The sequence below is a fragment of the Coregonus lavaretus genome (genome assembly GCF_964263955.1).
Source record: "Coregonus lavaretus genome assembly, chromosome: 26".
In the NCBI taxonomy this organism is placed as follows: Eukaryota; Metazoa; Chordata; class Actinopteri; order Salmoniformes; family Salmonidae; genus Coregonus; species Coregonus lavaretus.
In genome coordinates this window covers 33,200,048-33,223,828 of record NC_140013.1, presented here as the reverse complement: position 1 = coordinate 33,223,828, position 23,781 = coordinate 33,200,048, and the positions used below count along the sequence as shown (strand labels likewise).

The 23,781-nt window shown below is 42.8% G+C and overlaps 2 protein-coding genes across 2 annotated transcripts in view; one reads left to right on the top strand and one right to left on the bottom strand.

Annotated features, from left to right (window-relative positions):
• Positions 1–320: 320 nt before the first annotated feature.
• Positions 321–1,963, top strand: LOC311101307 (inward rectifier potassium channel 13-like; the record flags this gene model as incomplete). The annotated part of the gene is made up of 3 exons (XM_084142433.1): positions 321–521; positions 784–1,120; positions 1,389–1,963. 3 exons carry the CDS (start codon positions 321–323, stop codon positions 1,961–1,963), a joined length of 1,113 nt encoding a protein of 370 aa, XP_083998559.1.
• Positions 1,964–4,043: 2,080 nt separating this feature from the next.
• The window catches only part of LOC311101285 (EF-hand domain-containing protein D1-like), a 29,286-nt gene continuing 9,548 nt past the window's right edge, over positions 4,044–23,781 (bottom strand). The window contains exons 2-4 of the mRNA XM_084142414.1: positions 20,112–20,259; positions 11,731–11,865; positions 4,044–5,209 (exon numbers count right to left, since the gene is read on the bottom strand). Coding sequence (XP_083998540.1) covers positions 5,075–5,209; positions 11,731–11,865; positions 20,112–20,259 — 418 coding nt within the window. The 3' untranslated portion in view covers positions 4,044–5,074. The remainder of the gene's footprint in view (positions 5,210–11,730; positions 11,866–20,111; positions 20,260–23,781) is intronic.

The following is a 23,781-nucleotide window of genomic DNA, read 5'->3' as shown; positions in this document are numbered from 1 at the left end:
TCCCAGATTAAACTCACCACATTCCTGCTCTGCATGTCGCTGTGTTCCACTGACAGATACCCCACTGAGCACTTCTCTAATCACCTGCAACAACATTCTAGACGTTTCTGGAAGTTTCTGTCTCTCTCTGTCTGTCCCCCTATGTACATAACTAACTACATAACAATGTCAAAGTGGATTTATAAAGTCAAAGTTGTCCATGTTTATAAAGTTGTTATAAACGGTCCTCTATGATTCTTGGCATGATTGTGCTTGTTTCCAGATACCTTCATCCTGACCTGCCCACTCGCCTGCCCTCGACCCCTCACCTCCCTGTAACCATGACGACCAAAACGACCAACGACCTGGACGGGAACAAGGTTTCCTCCTCCCCTCTCCTGTTGGCCACATCATCCCCACCCTACCTGTCTTGCCAGCGCCTGGTGACCAAGGACGGTCACTGCGCCCTGCGCTCCTCCCCTCCCTCTCCTGGCCTGTGGCCGTCCTGGGCCTCTGCCTCTGCCTGGCTGCTAGCCCTACAGGTAAAATAAAGAAGTTGACACACACCCTAAATAGTTGAAGAGGTGCTGCTGGCTAAATGGAAAAGTAAACTTAAAATAAAAAGTTATACACAGACACTCTATGGGCCGGATTCGCAGACATAGATTAAGACTAGTCCTGGATTTAAACTCTCAATTGAGAATATCCATTGAACTTGATTATTTGACCAGTGTCAGGCTTTATCTGTGTCTGGGTAACCAGCAATAATTGAATGGGTATATACACCCTGGCTCTCCCCTGCAGGACCTGTGGGGGGCAGTGGTGTGCCTGCGCTGGCGCTGGGTTCTCTTGGCCTTCTGCACCTCCTTCGTGGCCCACTGGCTGCTGTTCGCCTGCCTGTGGTACCTACTGGCCCACCTCAATGGAGACCTGGCGGTGGAGGACCACGACGCTCCTCCAGAGGGACACGTGGTGTGTGTCAAACACATCACCAGCTTCACCGCAGCCTTCTCCTTCTCCTTGGAGACCCAGCTGACCATTGGGTACGGCACCATGTTCCCCAGTGGGGACTGTCCCAGCGCTATAGCCCTGCTGGCAGTTCAGATGCTGCTGGGCCTCATGCTGGAAGCCTTCATCACAGGTACTTTATAATGGAGAGGAGCACTTCTCTTTCTCTCTTTCTCAGTTTGTTGTTGTACCTTTCAATGCTGAGGGCACAGCTGTTTGGTCTTCTTCATCTTGAATTTTTATAAACTTTTATTATTTAATTATTTAACTTTCTTGTTTAAATTCGATCTTTGTTTCATCTGGGTCTCTTGAGATTAAAAAAAATAACACATACATATTTCTAAGGAAAACTACTGATATGTACATCTTCACTCTCTCTCTCTCCCATCCCCGCTCTTCAGGTGCGTTTGTGGCAAAGATCGCCCGTCCCCAGAAGCGTGCGGGGGCCATCCAGTTCAGCCCCCAGGCGGTGGTGGGTCAGCACCAAGGCCAGCCCTGCCTCGTGTTCCGGGCCACCAACCTTCTGCGCCGCCCCCTGGTGGACGTGGAGGTCAGTGCCGTGCTGTACGAAGAGAAAGATGACCAGGTCCTGCACCAGACCAACCTGGACTTCCAACTGGACCAGCTGGGCCCGCGCCCCTGCCCCTTCTTCATCTTCCCCCTCACCTTCTACCACGTCCTGGACCGCCACAGCCCCCTTTACCCGGCCCTGCGTGAGGGCAGCGCCAGCCACTTTGAGCTAGTGGTGTTTCTCTCCGCCTCCCAGGAGGGCACGGGCGACGCCTGCCAGAAGAGGACGTCCTACCTGCGCCAGGAGATCCAGTTTGAGCGGCGCTTCGTGGCCGCCATGGGGCTGGACAAGCATGGCAGGTACCAGGTGAGCAGTCAGCACTTTGGCATGGCCCACTGCAAGGACCCGCTGGACAAGGAGTGTGTGGTGCAGATCAACGGGGACGGGAGTGACAGGATGGAGTAAGGGAGGGGAAGGAGGATGGTGGAAGGGAAAGGAGTAAGGGACAGAGAGCAACGTGGGATGGGTGGGTTCCGGGGTTTACTATATATGTGTGTGTGTGTGTGTGTGTGTGTGTGTGTGTGTGTGTGTGTGTGTGCAGTTGTGCTCGCGTGCGTGCGTGCGTGCGTGAGGGAGGGGGAGGGTAGCAACACAGGGATAGAGATAGGGGCAGAAAGGGAGCGTTAGGGGCAATATGGGGGGGACATGTTTCTATGGCTCTGCTACCTGGTTAAGCAACCGTCCATACCAAAGGGTATTCATCCAGTGGATTGAAGACCACTAGATTGTAGAACATGTTCTAGCTACCTGAGAGCTCTAGAACCAACAGGCACATTCACTGCCATGAAGGATGATATTCCACAATCAATAACACTACGCTGCTATGGAATACACTCTGGCTGCGTTTACACAGGCAGCCCAAATCTGATCTTTTGTCCAATAAAAATCTGATCTTTTGTCCAATTATTGGCAAAAGAGCTTATCTGATTACTGAAAAAAACAATTTGTGGTAAAAATAATAATATATAAGATCAGAATTGGGCTGTCTGTGTAAACGCAGCTTCTGTAACGTAGAGGATCATACTTTGGAAGATGACAACTCAATGTCTTCAATCATTTTAAGCTGAGGTATCTAATATTGAACTGTCAGAAATATCAGTTATGCCTTAGAAAATATCAGTTGATTTAACTGCAAATTGATTAGATTACTGCCTTAAATGTTTATGAGAAATCTTCACTGAAATCAGTGTGTGTCTATTTACACCAAATATTAGCCAAAGATGAAATGTAATACTATGTTATACATTGATTTCACATGTTCAATATGTAAAATGCTATGGCTTTAGATTAAGCACTTTAGTGATAGGTTAAACGTTTGGAGAAAGATGTAAGTAGATCATCTTTATATTTCCCTTTGAATTTATGTAAAGACAAAAATCACTATTACATCATGCATGTATGCATTTGAGTCAACAGCAATGCACAAAGATTAAAGAGTAAATGGAAATAATGTTATGGAAAGAAAGCCCTGATTTTCAGAGATTAAATCTTATTGTATCATAATACATGTTCCAATGGCTTGTACAGTGTACATTACATGAAATAAAATAATATTTTCTGAACAATTCAAATGGAGAAACAATACTTGTTCATACTTTCTCATACTTCATTTCACAGAATCTCTCACAATACCCAATGTTTTACTAAATAACATACTATTCTATACATGTTGAATGTGGATGGCAATTAGCTACAAAATGTAATCCTGTATGGCGATGATGGTATTACAGCTGGGTGTGTACGTTACTTTATCAAGTCAGCCTCGCTACCATGCTGCCTCCTGTTACTATATCAAGTCAGCCTCGCTACCATGCTGCCTCCTGTTACTATATCAAGTCAGCCTCGCTACCATGCTGCCTCCTGTTACTATATCAAGTCAGCCTCGCTACCATGCTGCCTCCTGTTACTATATCAAGTCAGCCTCGCTACCATGCTGCCTCCTGTTACTATATCAAGTCAGCCTCGCTACCATGCTGCCTCCTGTTACTATATCAAGTCAGCCTCGCTACCATGCTGCCTCCTGTTACTATATCAAGTCAGCCTCGCTACCATGCTGCCTCCTGTTACTATATCAAGTCAGCCTCGCTACCATGCTGCCTCCTGTTACTATATCAAGTCAGCCTCGCCACCATGCTGCCTCCTGTTACTATATCAAGTCAGCCTCGCCACCATGCTGCCTCCTGTTACTATATCAAGTCAGCCTCGCCACCATGCTGCCTCCTGTTACTATATCAAGTCAGCCTCGCCACCATGCTGCCTCCTGTTACTATATCAAGTCAGCCTCGCTACCATGCTGCCTCCTGTTACTATATCAAGTCAGCCTCGCTACCATGCTGCCTCCTGTTACTATATCAAGTCAGCCTCGCCACCAAGTTGCCTCCTGTCTTTCCTCACCTGTACTGTATGACAGCTGTTTGAAACTTATCAGAGCAGCAAATTATATGACATCAATAGAATACACCAATTATTGAGAAAGCACACAGAATGTGATTACCATTGTTTTATTTATGGAGAAAAAAACAATACATCCATTTCCTTTTAATTTCAGAACACATAAGAAAACATATTGCTACATTGTTACATGATGGTATGTTTCTACAAATTAAACAAACATGGATTACAGGTCAATATTCAATATAATAGTAACACTACAATCTGCCAATAGTAAAAACTTAGATTCACAGAGTGATTTTTAAAGGTTTCAACAGAAAAGTTAGCGAGAAACTGTTTTTGACACAGGTATTGTAACATGCCTTTGCATTCTACACATAAATTGGTCAATACATTGCTCCACAAAACCTTTTCTGTGATGTACATCAAACATTAAACAATTAAATTATTGATGGCAAATAGAAAAATCTATTTTCTTAAAATAGGTATGACCTCACTGTTTTAAAATAAGTGAGGATATTCTGTATAATAGCTAATACAATCATATGAATTAGAACAATAATAACAACAATCAATCATAATAGTCATAACGATAACCTTAATATCAATCTCTTTCATTATTCAATAAAATATTGTTATTTGTATATTCAGGGAAGCTGTGGAACTACTTTAAAACCTCCCTTTCTGTGCATGTTATTTGCTATTTTTATTTTCTACTTATCAATTTTTTACTTAACACTTGTTTTATTTTCTTAAAACTGCATTGTTGGTTAAGGGCTTGTAAGTAAGCATTTCACTGTATGGTCTACACCTGTTGTATTCGGCGCATGTGGCAAATACAATTTTATTTTATTTTATTTTATTTGAATCTGCGCGTGATCATGCATGTTTTAGTGTGTGTGTGTGTGTTTTAGTGTGTGTGTGTGTGTGTGTTTTAGTGTGTGTGTGTGTGTGTTTTAGTGTGTGTGTGTGTGTGTGTTTTAGTGTGTGTGTGTGTTTTAGTGTGTGTGTGTGTGTTTTAGTGTGTGTGTTTTAGTGTGTGTGTGTGTGTTTTAGTGTGTGTGTGTGTGTTTTAGTGTGTGTGTGTGTGTTTTAGTGTGTGTGTTTTAGTATGTGTTTACTGTGTTAAGAGCAGAAGGCAGACTGCAGCTCTTTGAAGGCAGCCCGTCTCTGTTTCCTAGCCAGCTCCTGTCTCTTCCGTTCCTCCTGCTCCTCTCGGATCTCAGCCTCAAACTTACTGCCCACCTTCAGAGCCTGCACCTGCACCATACAACACAATTACATCTACAATACAGCAAGGGATTATATAACACCACTCTGAATTACAACACTACTAAATCTGTCCCTGAAACATCGGATTACGTAACAGACACACACCGTCACTGTATTTATCTTTCTATCCACTAGAGGTTGATGTGGCCTAAGACATGCTGATGTAGAATCCTGTTATGATGGGAGAGATGAGGAATGAATCAGGCCAGCTAATGCACATCAGTTCTTAAAATAGCTGAGTGCTTGTGACCCGTATTCTGTGACTTGAATTTCCTCAAGTCTTCACAACTATACATCTGGGACACTTAACACACATCACACACCCTCCCCTTGTCCAATCAACCTGGTTCGTCATGGGCATTGATTCTATGATGTTGACGCATAACCCTTTTTTCACACATACATACATACAGTGGGGAGAACAAGTATTTGATACATTGCCGATTTTGCTGGTTTTCCTACTTACAAAGCATGTAGAGGTCTGTAATTTCCAGAAAATCACATTGTATGATTTTTAAGTAATTAATTTGCATTTTATTGCATGACATAAGTATTTGATCACCTACCAACCAGTAAGAATTCCGGCTCTCACAGACCTGTTAGTTTTTCTTTAAGAAGCCCTCCTGTTCTCCACTCATTACCTGTATTAACTGCACCTGTTTGAACTCGTTACCTGTATAAAAGACACCTGTCCACACACTCAATCAAACAGACTCCAACCTCTCCACAATGGCCAAGACCAGAGAGCTGTGTAAGGACATCAGGGATGAACCTCTGCGTTGTCGGGAGAGGTTGTGTTTTCTCTAGCAGGAGGTAAGCTTGGCTTCTTATATGATGTTGAGTAAAGCTTAAACCATGTATTTAGATTGTAGGTAGGTATTGTAGTCAGGTATTATAGGTAGTTTACTTAGGTAGTTATTGTAGGTTATTGTAGGTTATTGTAGGTAATTATTGTAGGTAAGTATTGTATTCGGCGGACCCCGGCGAAGCACGAGTGCTAGCTAACCCACTACTTGGACCAACAAAGCTAGCTAGCTAGCGGGTAGCTACTGGTAACTTTTAGCAACTGTGGTTAGTTGTTTCCAATGTTATTTCACGCTTAAGAGTACCTGTAATTGAGCCAGCTAGCTACCTACCATCAGCTGTTTTTCTAACCTCATTATCCGAGGCATTAACGTTAGGTGGTTGGTAGCTGCTGTACTTAATTACAGCTACTGATTGCAGTCTGCCACCCAGTTAGCTGGCGTTGGATAAGTTTGGCTTTATACATAGCTTGGGCTTTGTCGAGTAAGGCTTAAACTATGTATTTAGATTGTAGTTAGGTATTATAGGTAGGCATCGTGGGCTGTATATTATTAGGTATTATAGGTAGGCATCGTGGGCTGTTGTGGGTAGTTGTTGTATGTAGTTATTGTAGGTTACTTTTGTATTCGGCGGTGCCGGGTGTAGCACGAAGCTAGCTAGCTAACTCACCTCCTGGACTAGCTGGCTAGTAGCTATTAGCAACGGTAGCAACTAAATACAATATCCTTTTAGCCAGCTACATTCGTTCGCAGCGACGCCGTTTTTCAAACAAAGTCAACACAGCAGCCATTGCTAGCTAGCCAACACTACCAGCTGGCTGTACTGTGGTAGCTAAATACAATATCTTTGTGCTAGCTAGCCAACGTTTAATCATTGCTGCGTTATGAAAGAACTAGACACGGACACGAATTATCTGTTTAGTGTGTTAACACACTATTGGTAGTTTGTTGTAACCAAGTATTGGTGCTAAACTGTGTGTTATTGGATGCTAGCATGCTAGTTAGCTATGGCGTCATAGTTAGCTAGCTGAATAAAGTAAGTTGAGTCTAGTCCTTGAAACATTGAACTGCTGTAGTTTACAACAATTCTAACTTCTAAAGTGGAAGTTGGGAGAGTTTTATTCGGGTGGTTCAGTGAAACAATTATAGTTTCTGAGGTGGAAGTTGGGAGAGTTATATTTTTTTGGTGAGGGAGGCCTTGCTCTCTCCTTTCCCAGATGTTTAGTTCATTTCATTCCGATCTCCTCTGCATTATTGTAGCCATCTGCTACAGCCTGTCAACTATGCCTCTGCCTATCCCTGTTCTCTCCTCTCCGCACAGGCTACACAAACGCCTCACACCGCGTGGCTGCTGCCTCTCTAACCTGGTGGTCCCTGCACGCACCACACACCTGGAGTTCCAGGTCTCAGGCAGCCTCTGGAACTGCTGTTCTGCTGCCAACAAGGCTGACTTCATCCCAGCCTATGCTACCCTCCAGTCCCTCGACTTCCTGGCGCTGACGGAAACATGGATTACCACTGAAAACACTGCTACTCCTACTGCTCTCTCCTCGTCTGACCATGTGTTCTCGCATACCCCGAGAGCATCTGGTCAGAGGGGTGGTGGCACAGGAATCCTCATCTCTCCCAAGTGGTCATTCTCAATTTTTCCCCTAACCCATCTGTCTATCTCCTCATTTGAATTCCACGCTGTCACAGTCACTAGCCCATTTAAGCTTAATATCCTTGTCATCTATCGCCCTCCAGGTTCCCTTGGAGAGTTCATCAATGAGCTTGACGCCTTGATAAGTTCCTTTCCTGAGGATGGCTCACCCTTCACAGTTTTGGGGGATTTCAACCTCCCTACGTCTACATTTGACTCATTTCTCTCTGCCTCCTTCTTTCCACTCCTCTCCTCTTTTGACCTCACCCTCTCACCGTCCCCCCCTACTCACAAGGCAGGCAATACGCTTGACTTCATCTTTACTAGATGTTGCTCTTCTACTAATCTCACTGCAACGCCCCTCCATGTCTCCGACCACTACTTTGTATCCTTTTCTCTCTCGCTCTCCTCCAACACTACTCACTCTGCCCCTACACAGATGGTAACGCGCCGCCGCAACCTTCGCTCTCTCCCACTACTCTCTCCTCTTCCATCCTATCATCTCTTCCCTCTGCTCAATCCTTCTCCCTCCAATCTCCTGATTCTGCCTCCTCAACCCTCCTCTCCTCCCTTTCTGCATCCTTTGACTCCCTGTGTCCCCTATCCTCCCGGCCGGCTCGGTCCTCCCCTCCAGCTCCGTGGCTTGACGACTCATTGCGAGCTCACAGAACAGAGCTCCGGGCAGCTGAGCGGAAATGGAAGAAAACTAAACTCCCTGCCGACCTGGCATCTTTTCACTCCCTCCTCTCTACATTTTCTTCATCTGTTTCTGCTGCTAAGGCCACTTTCTACCACTCTAAATTCCAAGCATCTGCCTCTAACCCTAGGAAGCTCTTTGCCACATTCTCCCCACTTTGAAAAGAAGGTTGACGACATCCGATCCTCGTTTGTTAAGTCTAATGACACTGCTGGTCCTGCTCACACTGCCCTACCCTATGCTTTGACTTCTTTCTCCCCTCTCTCTCCAGATAAAATCTTGCGACTAGTGACTGCAGGCCGCCCAACAACCTGCCCGCTTGACCCCATCCCCTCCTCTCTTCTCCAGACCATCTCCGGTGACCTTCTCCCCTACCTCACCTCGCTGATCAACTCATCCTTGACCGCTGGCTATGTCCCTTCCGTCTTCAAGAGAGCGAGAGTTGCACCCCTTCTCAAAAAACCAACACTCGATCCCACTGATGTCAACAACTACAGACCAGTATCCCTTCTTTCTTTTCTTTCCAAAACTATTGAGCGTGTCGTCTTTAGCCAACTCTCTTGCTATCTCTCTCAGAATGACCTTCTTGATCCAAACCAGTCAGGTTTCAGGACTGGTCATTCAACTGAGACTGCTCTTCTCTGTGTCACGGAGGCTCTCCGCACTGCTAAAGCTAACTCTCTCTCCTCTGCTCTTGTCCTTCTAGACCTGTCTGCTGCCTTTGATACTGTGAACCATCAGATCCTCCTCTCCACCCTCTCCGAGCTGGGCATCTCCGGCGCGGCTCACTCCTGGATTGCGTCCTACCTGACCGGTCGCTCCTACCAAGTGGCGTGGCGAGAAGCTGTCTCCGCACCACGTGCTCTCACCACTGGTGTCCCCCAGGGCTCAGTTCTAGGCCCTCTCCTTTTCTCCCTATACACCAAGTCACTTGGCTCTGTCATATCCTCACATGGCCTCTCCTATCATTGCTACGCTGACGATACACAACTAATCTTCTCCTTTCCCCCTTCTGATAACCAGGTGGCGAATCGCATCTCTGCATGTCTGGCAGACATATCAGTATGGATGACGGATCACCACCTCAAGCTGAACCCTGGCAAGACGGAGCTGCTCTTCCTCCCGGGGAAGGACTGCCCGTTCCATGATCTCGCCATCACGGTTGACAACTCCGTTGTGTCCTCCTCCTAGAGTGCGAAGAGCCTTGGCGTGACCCTGGACAACACCCTGTCGTTCTCCGCTAACATCAAGGCAGTGACCCGATCCTGCAGGTTCATGCTCTACAACATTCGGAGAGTACGACCCTGCCTTACACAGGAAGCGGCACAGGTCCTAATCCAGGCACTTGTCATCTCCCGTCTGGATTACTGCAACTCGTTGTTGGCTGGGCTCCCTGCCCGTGCCATTAAACCCCTACAACTCATCCAGAATGCCGCAGCCCGTCTGGTGTTCAACCTTCCCAAGTTCTCTCACGTCACCCCCCTCCTCCGCACACTCCACTGGCTTCCAGTTGAAGCTCGCATCCGTTACAAGACCATGGTGCTTGCCTATGGAGCAGTGAGGGGAACGGCACCTCCGTACCTTCAGGCTCTGATCAGTCCCTACACCCAAACGAGGGCATTGCGTTCATCCACCTCTGGCCTGCTGGCTCCCCTTCCTCTGCGGAAGCATAGTTCCCGCTCAGCCCAGTCAAAACTGTTCGCTGCTCTGGCACCCCAATGATGGAACAAGCTCCCTCACGACGCCAGGACAGCGGAGTCACTCACCACCTTCCGGAGACATTTGAAACCCCACCTCTTTAAGGAATACCTGGGATAGGATAAAGTAATCCTTCTACCCCCCTCCCCCCCCCCCAAAAAAAAAAATAATAATAATAATAATTGGAAAGTGGTTATCCCACTGGCTATAGGGTGAATGCACCAATTTGTAAGTCGCTCTGGATAAGAGCGTCTGCTAAATGACGTAAATGTGCCCTTGAGCAAGGCACTTAACCCTAATTGCTCCTGTAAGTCGCTCTGGATAAGAGCGTCTGCTAAATGACTAAAATGTAAATGTAAAATGTAGGGATAAAATTGTAGACCTGCACAAGGCTGGGATGGGCTACAGGACAATAGGCAAGCAGCTTGGTGAGAAGGCAACAACTGTTGGCGCAATTATTAGAAAATGGAAGAAGTTCAAGATGACGGTCAATCACCCTCGGTCTGGGGCTCCATGCAAGATCTCACCTCGTGGGGCATCAATGATCATGAGGAAGGTGAGGGATCAGCCCAGAACTACACGGCAGGACCTGGTCAATGACCTGAAGAGAGCTGGGACCACAGTCTCAAAGAAAACCATTAGTAACACACTACGCCGTCATGGATTAAAATCCTGCAGCGCACGCAAGGTCCCCCTGCTCAAGCCAGCGCATTTCCAGGCCCGTCTGAAGTTTGCCAGTGACCATCTGGATGATCCGGAGGAGGAATGGGAGAAGGTCATGTGGTCTGATGAGACAAAAATAGAGCTTTTTGGTCTAAACTCCACTCGCCGTATTTGGAGGAAGAAGAAGGATGAGTACAACCCCAAGAACACCATCCCAACCGTGAAGTATGGAGGTGGAAACATCATTCTTTGGGGATGCTTTTCTGCAAAGGGGACAGGACGACTGCACCGTATTGAGGGGAGGATGGATGGGGCCATGTATCGCGAGATCTTGGCCAACAACCTCCTTCCCTCAGTAAGAGCATTGAAGATGGGTCGTGGCTGGGTCTTCCAGCATGACAACGACCCGAAACACACAGCCAGGGCAACTAAGGAGTGGCTCTGTAAGAAGCATCTCAAGGTCCTGGAGTGGCCTAGCCAGTCTCCAGACCTGAACCCAATAGAAAATCTTTGGAGGGAGCTGAAAGTCCGTATTGCCCAGCGACAGCCCCGAAACCTGAAGGATCTGGAGAAGGTCTGTATGGAGGAGTGGGCCAAAATCCCTGCTGCAGTGTGTGCAAACCTGGTCAAGACCTACAGGAAACATATGATCTCTGTGATTGCAAACAAAGGTTTCTGTACCAAATATTATGTTCTGCTTTTCTGATGTATCAAATACTTATTTAATGCAATAAAATGCAAATTAATTACTTTAAAATCATACAATGTGATTTTCTGGATTTTTGTTTTAGATTCCGTCTCTCACAGTTAAAGTGTACCTATGATAAAAATTACAGACCTCTACATGCTTTGTAAGTAGGAAAACCTTCAAAATCGGCAGTGTATCAAATACTTGTTCTCCCCACTGTATATACATATATATATATATACACATTTACACACACACACACACACCACACACACACACACTCTCACTCTCTCTCCTCTTCCTCCATTCCACTCCTACCTTGGCCTCAAAGAAGTCCCGTGCCCCCATGACTCCCTCTGTGGAGACGTCTATCTCAGACAGTCTGGCCAGAGCTATCAGACCACTCTCCTCCTGCAGCTCGCCTGCCGCTGCTCGCCTGAAGATCAGCAGGAACTGGAGGAGAGAGGAAAACATCAGGGTGGGTGAGAGAGGCTCAGACAGAACTATACATATCTATACATTTTAGGTCAGTAGATTGTAGAATATATACATAGATACATAGTTTTATTACAGTGCACTGCACATTGTGAAATAAACAGAAGATGTTATTGTAGGTCATAGTTGATTTTTTTTGCTTTAAAAACAGCTACGAAGTGACTTTTTGCCAAATATAGGGTCCTACATTTCATGTACTGCCACAACAATTGTCTGTCATAACTTGCAATTCCTACAAAGCTTCACTTAAGTGATAATGCCCGAGAAGCCGGTGTTTGGAGGATATATTGGCACAGGTGTTCGTCGAGGGCCGGCAAACCGTGCCAATATTTGTATTTGTATTTATTATGGATCCCCATTTCCTGGGGTCCAGCAAAATTAAGGCAGTTATACAATTTTTAAAACATTACAATACATTCACAGATTTCACAACACAGTGTGTGCCCTCAGGCCCCTAGTCTGTTCTGGACTTGGGGACTGTGAAGAGACCTCTTGTGGCATGTCTTGTGAGGTATGCATGGGTGTCCGAGCTGTGCGCCAGACAGCTCGGTGCATTTAACATGTCAATACCGCTCATAAATACAAGTAGTGATGAAGTCAATCTCTCCTCCACTTTGAGCCAGGAGAGATTGACATGCATATTATTAACGTTACCTCTCTGTGTACATCCAAGGGCCAGCCGTGCTGCCCTGTTCTGAGCCAATTGCTCAGTCCCTATTTGTGGCACCTGACCACACGACTGAACAGTAGTCCAGGTGCGACAAAACTAGGGCCTGTAGGACCTGCCTTGTTGATAGTGCTGTTAAGAAGGTAGAGCAGCGCTTTATTATGGACAGACTTCTCCCCATCTTAGCTACTGTTGTATCAAATATGTTTTGACCATGACAGTTTACAATCCAGTTTAGTCACCTCAACTTGCTCAATTTCCACATTACTTATTACAAGGTTTAGTTGAGGTTTAGGGTTTAGTGAATGTTTTGTCCCAAATACAATGCTTTTAGTTTTAGAAATATTTAGGACTCATTTATTCCTTGCCACCCACTCTGAAACTAACTGCAGCTCGTTGTTAAGTGCTGCAGTCATTTCAATCCCTGTAGTAGCTGACGTGTATAGTGTTGAGTCATCCGCATACATAGACACACTGGCTTTACTCAAAGCCAGTGGCATGTAGTTAGTAAAGATGCTAATCTTGCCAATGAAAAAATCATTAAAGTAGTTGGCAATATCAGTCAGTTTTGTGATGAATGAGCCATCTGATTCAATGAATGATGGAGCTGAGTTTGCCTTTTTACTATCATTCTTTATGTCATTTATCTTTGTTTCATAGTGTAGTTTCTTCTTCTTTTTATTCAGTTTAGTCACATGATTTCTCAATTTACAATACGTTTGCCAATCAGTTGTGCAGCCAGACTTATTTGCCATTCTTCCAAACACCGGCTTCGAGGGCATTATCACTTTTATACAATGGGTTACCAACATATTCAAATAATGATTGACATATTTTCATTTAAAAATGTCAATGAACAGTAAACATTACACTCTGAAGTTTTCAAAGAATATAGACATTTCAAATGTTATATTATTGGCAATGTTGTAACAATGTGCAAATAGTTGAAGTATGAAAGGGAAAATAAACAGAAATATAGGTCGTATTTACAATGGTGTTTGTGCTCCACTGGTTGCCCTTTTCTTGTGGCAACAGGTCACAAATCTTGCTGCTGTGGTAGAACACTGTGGTATTTCACCCAATAGATATGGGAGTTTACCAAAATTGGATTTGTTTTGGAATTCTTTATGCGTCTGTGTAATCTGAGGGAAATATGTGTCTCTAATATGGTCATACATTTAGCAGGTTTGGAAGTGCAGCTTGGTTTCCACCTCATTTTGTGGGCAATGGGCACATTGTCTGTCTTCTCTTGAGAGCCAGGTCTGCCGATGGCGGCCTTTCTCAGTAGCAATGCTATGCTCACTGAGTCTGCACATAGATAAAGCTTTTCTTAATTTTGGGTTAGTCACAGTGGTCAGGTATTCTGCCTCTGTGTATGTTCTCTCTGTTTAGGGCCAAATAGCATTTCAGTTTGCTCAGTTTTTTTGTTGATTCTTTCCAATGTGTCAAGTAATTATCTTTTTGTTTTCTCATGATTTGGTTGGGTCTAATTGTGTTGCTGTCCTGGGGCTCTGTGGGGTCTGTTTGTGAGTAGAGTCCCCATACCAGCTGGCAGAGGGGACTCTTCTCCAGGTTCAGAATTGAATTGCTATTTTCTGGATTTTGATAATTAGCGGGAATTGTCCTAATTCTGATCTGCATGCATTATTTGGTGTTTTACGTTGTACACAGAGGATATTTTTGCATATCCCCCCCATACACTCACAGACTGATATTGAGACACCCTTTTACAGACTGTCCTGAGAGGAGTACAGTGCCTTCAGAAAGTATTCACCCCTTGACTTGACTTCCACATTTTGTTGTGTTAGAGTGTTTTCTCACCCATCTACACACAGTACCCCATAATTAATCATTTACATGAGTATTCAAACCCCTGAGTCAATACTTTGTAGAAGCACCTTTGGCAGTGATTACAGCTGTGAGTCCTTGTGGGTAAGTCATTAAGAGCTTTCCACACCTGGATCTGGCAACATTTGCCCATTATTCTTTTTCATAGATTGTAAATTCCATCAATGTAATTGTCTGCATCACTTCCAATCCCCCATATGTTTTTTTTCTCGCAAATATATATATATATATACAGTGGGGAGAACAAGTATTTGATACACTGCCGATTTTGCAGGTTTTCCTACTTACAAAGCATGTAGAGGTCTGTAATTTTTATCATAGGTACACTTCAACTGTGAGAGATGGAATCTAAAACAAAAATCCAGAAAGTCACATTGTATGATTTTTAAGTAATTAATTTGCATTTTATTGCATGACATAACTATTTGATTACCTACCAACCAGTTTTTCTTTAAGAAGCCCTCCTGTTCTCCACTCATTACCTGTATTAACTGCACCTGTTTGAACTCGTTACCTGTATAAAAGACACCTGTCCACACACTCAATCAAACAGACTCCAACTTCTCCACAATGGCCAAGACCAGAGAGCTGTGTAAGGACATCAGGGATAAAATTGTAGACCTGCACAAGGCTGGGATGGGATACAGGACAATAGGCAAGCAGCTTGGTGAGAAGGCAACAACTGTTGGCGCAATTATTAGAAAATGGAAGAAGTTCAAGATGACGGTCAATCACCCTCGGTCTGGGGCTCTATGCAAGATCTCACCTCGTGGGGCATCAATGATCATGAGGAAGGTGAGTGATCAGCCAAAAAATACACGGCAGGACCTGGTCAATGACCTGAAGAGAGCTGAGACCACAGTCTCAAAGAAAACCATTAGTAACACACTACACCATCATGGATTAAAATCCTGCAGCGCACGCAAGGTCCCCCTGCTCAAGCCAGCGCATGTCCAGGCCCGTCTGAAGTTTGCCAATGACCATCTGGATGATCCAGAGGAGGAATGGGAGAAGGTCATGTGGTCTGATGAGACAAAAATAGAGCTTTTTGGTCTAAACTCCACTCGCCGTGTTTGGAGGAAGAAGAAGGATGAGTACAACCCCAAGAACACCATCCCAACCGTGAAGCATGGAGGTGGAAACATCATTCTTTGGGGATGCTTTTCTGCAAAGGGGACAGGACGACTGCACCGTATTGAGGGGAGGATGGATGGGGCCATGTATCGCGAGATCTTGGCCCCTCAGTAAGAGCATTGAAGATGGGTCGTGGCTGGGTCTTCCAGCATGACAACGACCAGAAACACACAGCCAGGGCAACTAAGGAGTGGCTCCGTAAGAAGCATCTCAAGGTCCTGGAGTGGCCTAGCCAGTCTCCAGACCTGAACCCATTAGAAAATCTTTGGAGGGAGCTGAAAGTCCGTATTGCCCAGCGACAGCCCCGAAACCTGAAGGATCTGGAGAAGGTCTGTATGGAGGAGTGGGCCAAAATCCCTGCTGCAGTGTGTGCAAACCTGGTCAAGACCTACAGGAAACGTATGATCTCTGTAATTGCAAACAAAGGTTTCTGTACCAAATATTAAGTTCTGCTTTTCTGATGTATCAAATACTTATGTCATGCAATAAAATGTAAATGAATTACTTAAAAATCATACAATGTGATTGGGATTTTTGTTTTAGATTCCGTCTCTCACAGTTGAAGTGTACCTATGATAAAAATTACAGACCTCTACATGCTTTGTAAGTAGGAAAACCTGCAAAATTGGCAGTGTATCAAATACTTGTTCTTCCCACTGTATATACATATATACACATACATACATACATACATACATACATACATACATACATACATACATACATACATACATACATACATACATACATACATACATACATACATACATACATACATACACATATACATATCCTTTTTTTTAAATATATTTCCCTTTATTACTTTCCAACCCCACCACCCCTTCCCTAATTGGAGTAAACTAGTGAACAACAATGCATAGGCCTCTACTTCCAGCTTATATACTATATACATTTTATGGACACTGTCAATTTTACAATAATTATATTTTGTTTGTTTTTACTCCTGAACTTCCTCTACCCTCAACCTCTCTGATCATTTTCATGATGTCCATCCGGTTTGCTTCTATATGCCATATCTTTCTAACTGTGCTCTTTCACAAAAGCTCTCAACCTATAACCTATATACTTATTATGGACAGTTTGCTTTACATTATTAGTTATCTTGTTGTTATTAGTTGTTGTTAGTTGTTATTAGTCCCATCCTTCAACTTCATTCAACACCACCCATCTATCTCTTAACACCATCCATATTGGATTTATATTTGCCATATATTTTTCAACTGTACTGTGATGTTTTACAAAAGTCTGAACCTTTCTATTCTCATTGTTTCTACATATAGTAAATTGAAAATAAACATTTTTGCTATGCCTTTTCAAATCACCCAGTAATGCTATCTGCAGGGTTAGCTCCAGGTAAATATTGCAATCCTTTAGCCATTCCTGGACCTGTGTCCAAAAACAAGTTACAAATGGACAGTACCAAAACAAATGATCTAATGATTCTGTCTCTTCGCAGCAAAATCTGCAGAGCTGGGAAGATTGTATCCCCCATATAAATAACATTCTATTGGTAGCAAGAATTTTATATAATAATTTAAATAGAGAAATTCTATGTTTTGAATCCGGCGTCGTTTTGCCTATCAGTTCATAAACACTATGCCATGGAATCGGTACGTCAAAAATCTCTTCCCAACTATTTTGCAATCTATATGGGACGGCTGTCAATCCTTTGGTCCTTAAATGAAACTGGAATACTTTTTTATTTATCACAGTTTTCTTTAACCAATTATGTTCTTTAATGCAAGGCCGGCAGACAAGTTACTTACTTTTTCCCCCTTCCACTTTCCTCTTCCATTTTTGTGGTAATGCTGCAATTATTTGGTTGTAATTTTGGGTAGAGCAGACATTTCCATATGTTTTTGTTAGCTGAATGTGCGACATAACTCCACCAGTCCTACCGATAATATCATTTACGAAGATTATACATTTTTTAAACATTTTGTAAAAAATTAAAAATATTTTATCAATTAGTATATTTGAGTTTAACCACAATATTTGTTGCATTATTTGTTCTGTCGTTTCTGGAGGATTCAATTAAAATTGCAATCAACTTTCTATGGCTTGTTTTAGAAATAGTGATATTTGGGAGATTATTTCCTTTTCAAATAACTGAAAGTGAGAGGTTGTAATCTGAATAAAAGGGAAAAGGCCATTCTTGAACATTGGGTGAGACAATCTTACTAATTTGCTAGAGAACCAGTTCGGATTTAAGTATAACTTGTGTATGACTGAAGCTTTTAGTGATAGGTCTAATGCTTTAATATTTAATAATTTCTGTCCTCCGAATTCATATTCATTATATAAATAGGCCTGTTTAATTTTGTCTGGCTTGCCGTTCCAAATATAATGGAATATATTTTTCTCATATAATTTAAAAAACTGTTCGCTAGGCGTAGGCAAGACCATAAGCAAATAGGTAAACTGGGATAATACTAAAGAGTTAATCAGGGTGATTTTGCCACAAATTGACAGGTATTTACCTTTCCATGGTAGCAAGATCTTATCTATTTTTGCTAACTTTCTATTAAAATGTATTGGAGTGAGATCATTTATTTCATTTGGGATATGTATTCCGAGTATATCCACATCACCATCAGACCATTTTATTGGTAAACTACATGGTAATGTAAAATTGTTATTTTTTAGTGATCCAATACGTAATATAGTACATTTGTCATAATTTGGTTGTAATCCAGAGCACTTAGAAAATGTATCTATATCCTCTGGCTGTGGAGGGATTCAAGTTGTGGATTTAAAAGAAAACATGAATCATCAGCGTACAATGACACCTTTGTTTTTAAGCCCTGGATTTCTAATCACTTGATATTATTGTTGGATCTGATTTTAATAGCTAACATCTCGATGGCCATAATAAATACATATGCTGATAGTGGACAACCTTGTTTCACTCCTCTTGACAGTTTAAAACTTTCTGAGAAATAGCCATTATTTACTATTTTACACCTAGCTTTACTATACATGATTTTAACCCAATTTATAAGAGATTCTCCAAAATGGAAATGCTCCAGGCATTTAGATATAAACCCCACTCGTACTTTATCAAATGCCTTTTCGAAGTCTGCTATGAATAGCAGGCCTGGTTTCCCAGATGTTTCATAGTGTTCTATTGTTTCCAGTACTTGCCTTATATTATCTCCAATGTATCGTCCATGTAAAAAACCTGTCTGATTTTCATTTTCAGGTCTTGCCATAGATGTTCAAATAGATTTAAGTCAAAACTGTAACTCGCCCACTCAGGAACATTCACAGTCTTCTTGGTAAGCAACTACAGTTTAGATTTGGCATTGTGTTTTAGGTTAATGTCCTGCTGAAATGTGAATTTCTCTCCCAGTGTCTGGTGGAAAGCAGACTGAACCAGGTTTTCCTCTAGGATTTTGCCTGTGATTAGCGCCATTCCGTAAATGTTTTATCCTGAAAACTCCCCAGTCCTTAATGATTACAAGCATACCCATAACATGATCCAGCCACCACTATGGAGAGTGTAATGTATTTTTTGCAGTATTACTTTAGTGCCTTGTTTCAAAGAGGATGCATGTATTGGAATATTTGTATTCTGTACAGGCTTCCTTCTTTTTACTCTGTCAATTAGGTTAGTATTGTGGAGTAAGTACAATGTTGTTGATCTATCCTCAATTTTCTCCTATCACAGCCATTAAACACTGAAACTGTTTTAAAGTCACCATTGGCCTCATGGTGAAATCTCTGAGCGGTTTCCTTCCTCTCCAGCTACTGAGTTAGGAAGGACGCCTGTATCTTTGTAGTGACTGGGTGTATTGATACACCATCCAAAGTGTAATTAAACATTTCACCATGCTCAAAGGGATATTCAATGTCTGCTTTTTTATTTTTACCCATCTACCAATAGGTGCCCTTGTTTGTGAGGCATTGGAAAACCTCCCTGGTATTTGTGTTTTAATCTGTGTTTGAAATTCACTGTTCGACTGAGGGACCTTACAGATAATGTGTGTGGTACAGAGATGTGGTAGTCATTCAAAAATCATGTTAAACATTAGTATTACACACAGAGTGAGTCCATGAAACTTATTATGTGACTTGTTAAGCACATTTTTACTCCTGAACTTATTTAGACTTGCCATAACAAAGGGGTTGAATCCTTATTGACTCAAGACATTTCAGCTTTTCCTTTTTAATTAATTTGTATTAAAAAAATCAAAAAACATAATTCCACTTTGACATTATGGGGTATTGTGTGTAGGCCAGTGACAAAAACATATCAATTGAATCCATTTATAATTCAGGCTGTAACCCAACAAAACTCAAGGAGTGTGAATACTTTCTGAAGGCACTGTATGTGCTACTGCAGTTAAAAAATACACACTGGGTAATTAACAGGCATTTACTCACTCAGGCATACACACACACACACACACACACACACACACACACACACACACACACACACACACACACACACACACACACACACACACACACACACACACACACACACACAGGGAAATTGACATGGAAGTAGACAGTCCAGTACACACACCTCTCTGTAGCTCAGCTTGCCGTCAAAGTCCTCATCCACCTCCTTGATCATGTTCTTGAGGCCCAGGTGGGTCTGAGGAGCTCCCAGCTTCTCCATCATCAGCTTCAGCTCCATCAGGTCTATGAAGCCGTCCTTACCACTGTCAAACCTATAGAGAGAGGAGGGTAGATCCATGGATTTACATTATAACAGCACAACACTATGAAACCCTCCTTACCACTGTCAAACCTACTATGCCTTGCAAAAGTATTCATCCCTCTTGGCGTTTCTCCTATTTTGTCGCATTACAACCTGTAATTTAAATGGATTTTTATTTGGATTTCATGTAATGGCCATACACAAAACAGTCCAAATTGGTGAAGTGAAATGAAAAAAAGAACTTGTTTAAAAAAATAAAAATAAAAAATTACGGAAAAGTGGTGCGTGCATATGTATTCACCCCCTTTGCTATGAAGTCCCTAAATAAGATCTGGTGCAACCAATTACCTTCAGAAGTCACATAATTAGTTAAATAAAGTCCACCTGTGTGCAATCTAAGTGTCACATGATCTGTAACATGATCTCAGTATATATACACCTGTTCTGAAAGGCCCCAGAGTCTGCAACACCAATAAGCAAGGGGCACCACCAAGCAAGCGGCACCATGAAGACCAAGGAGCTCTCCAAACAGGTCAGGGACAAAGTTGTGGAGAAGTAAATATCAGGGCTGGGTTATAAAAAAGTATCTGAAACTCTGAACATCCCACGGAGCACCATTAAATCCATTATTAAAAAATGGAAAGAATATGGCACCACAACAAACCTGCCAAGAGAGGGCCGCCCACCAAAACTCACGGACCAGGCAAGGAGGGCATTAATCAGAGAGGCAACAAAGAGACCAAAAATAACCCTGAAGGAGCTGCAAAGCTCCACAGCGGAGATTGGAGTATCTGTCCATAGGACCACTTTAAGCCGCACACTCCACAGAGCTGGGCTTTACGGAAGAGTGGCCAGAAACATATGGAAGAAGGTACTCTGGTCGTTACTATACATTATTTTAACCCAATTTATAAGAGATTCTCCAAAATTGAAATGCTCCATGCATTTAGATATAAACCCCACTCGTACTTTATCAAATGCCTTTTCGAAGTCTCCTATGAATAGCAGGCCTGGTTTCCCAGATGTTTCATAGTGTTCTATTGTTTCCAGTACTTGCCTTATATTATCTCCAATGTATCGTCCATGTAAAAAACCTGTCTGATTTTCATTTTCAGGTCTTGCCATAGATGTTCAAATAGATTTAAGTCAAAACTGTAACTCGCCCACTCAGGGACATTCACAGTCTTCTTGGTAAGCAACTCCAGTTTAGATTCGTCATTGTGTTTTAGGTTAATGTCCTGCTGAAATGTGAATTTCTCTCCCAGTGTCTGGTGGAAAGCAGACTGAACCAGGTTTTCCTCTAGGATTTTGCCTGTGATTAGCTCCATTCCGTAAATTCTTTATCCTGAAAACTCCCCAGTCCTTAATGATTACAAGCATACCCATAACATGATCCAGCCACCACTATGGAGAGTGTAATGTATTTTTTGCAGTATTACTTTAGTGCCTTGTTTCAAAGAGGATGCATGTATTGGAATATTTGTATTCTGTACAGGCTTCCTTCTTTTTACTCTGTCAATTAGGTTAGTATTGTGGAGTAAGTACAATGTTGTTGATCTATCCTCAGTTTTCTCCTATCACAGCCATTAAACACTGAAACTGTTTTAAAGTCACCATTGGCCTCATGATGAAATCTCTGAGCGGTTTCCTTCCTCTCCAGCTACTGAGTTAGGAAGGACGCCTGTATCTTTGTAGTGACTGGGTGTATTGATACACCATCCAAAATGTAATTAAACATTTCACCATGCTCAAAGGGATATTCAATGTCTGCTTTTTTATTTTTTACCCATCTACCAATAGGTGCCCTTGTTTGTGAGGCATTGGAAAACCTCCCTGGTCTTTGTGTTTTAATCTGTGTTTGAAAGTCACTGTTCGACTGAGGGACCTTACAGATAATGTGTGTGGTACAGAGATGTGGTAGTCATTCAAAAATCATGTTAAACATTAGTATTACACACAGAGTGAGTCCATGAAACTTATTATGTGACTTGTTAAGCACATTTTTACTCCTGAACTTATTTAGACTTGCCATAACAAAGGGGTTGAATCCTTATTGACTCAAGACATTTCAGCTTTTCCTTTTTAATTAATTTGTATTTAAAAAATCAAAAAACATAATTCCACTTTGACATTATGGGGTATTGTGTGTAGGCCAGTGACAAAAACATATCAATTGAATCCATATATAATTCAGGCTGTAACCCAACAAAACTCAAGGAGTGTGAATACTTTCTGAAGGCACTGTATGTGCAGAGCTGGGCTTTACGGAAGAGTGGCCAGAAACATATGGAAGAAGGTACTCTGGTCAGATGAGACTACAATGGAGCTTTTTGGCCATCAAGGAAAACACTATGTCTGGCTCAAAACCCAACACCTCTCATCACCCCGAGAACACCATCCCCACAGTGAAGCATGGTGGTGGCAGCATCATGCTGTGGGGATGTTTTTCAGCGGCAGGGACTGGGAGACTATTCAGGATTGAGGCAAAGATGAACGGAGCAAAGTACAGAGAGATCCTTGATGAAAACCTGCTCCAGATTGTGGCAAAGGTTCACCTTCCAACAGGACGACGACCCTAAGCACACAGCCAAGACAATGCAGGAGTTGCTTCGGGACAAATCTCTGAATGTCCTTGAGTGGCTCAGCCAGAGCCCAGACTTGAACCCGATCGAACATCTCTGGAGAGACCTGAAAATAGCTGTGCAGCAACGCTCCCCATCCAACCTGACAGAGCTTGAGAGGATCTGCAGAGAAGAATGGTAGAAACTCCCCAAATACAGGTGTGCCAAGGTTGTAGCGTCATACCCAAGAAGACTTGAGGCTGTAATCACTGCCAAAGGTGCTTCAACAAAGTAAAGAGTTTGAATACTTATGTAAATGTGATATTTCAGATTATTTTATTTTATATAAATTAGCAAAAAATTATAAAAACCTATATTTGCTTAGTCATTATGGGGTATTGTGTGTAGATTGATGAGGGGAAAAAACAATTTAATCAATTTTAGAATAAGGCTGTAACCTAACAAAATGTGGAAAAAGTCAAGGGGTCTGAATACTTTCCGAAGGCACTGTATATACAAAAGCATGTGGACACCCCTTCAAATTTGTGGATTTGGCTATTTAAGCCATACCCGTTACTGACAGGTGTATAAAATCGAGCACACAGCCATGCGATCTCCATAGAAAAACGTTGGCAGTAGAATGGCCTTCCTGAAGAGCTCAACGTGGCACCTCCATAGGATGCCACCTTTCCAACAAGTCTGTTCGTCAGATTTCTGCCCTGATAGAGCTGTCCCGGTCAACTGTAAGTGTGGTTATTGGAGTGGAAATGTCTAGGAGCAACAACAGCTCAGCCGTGAAGTGGTAGGCCACTCAAGCTCACAGATCGGGACCGCCGAGTGCGTAGTGCGTAAAAATAATCTGTCCTCGGTTGCAGCACTCTCTATCGAGTTCCAAACTGCCTCTGGAAGCAGCGTCAGCACAAGAACTGTTAGTCGGGAGCTTCATGAAATGGGTTTTCAAGGCCAAGCAG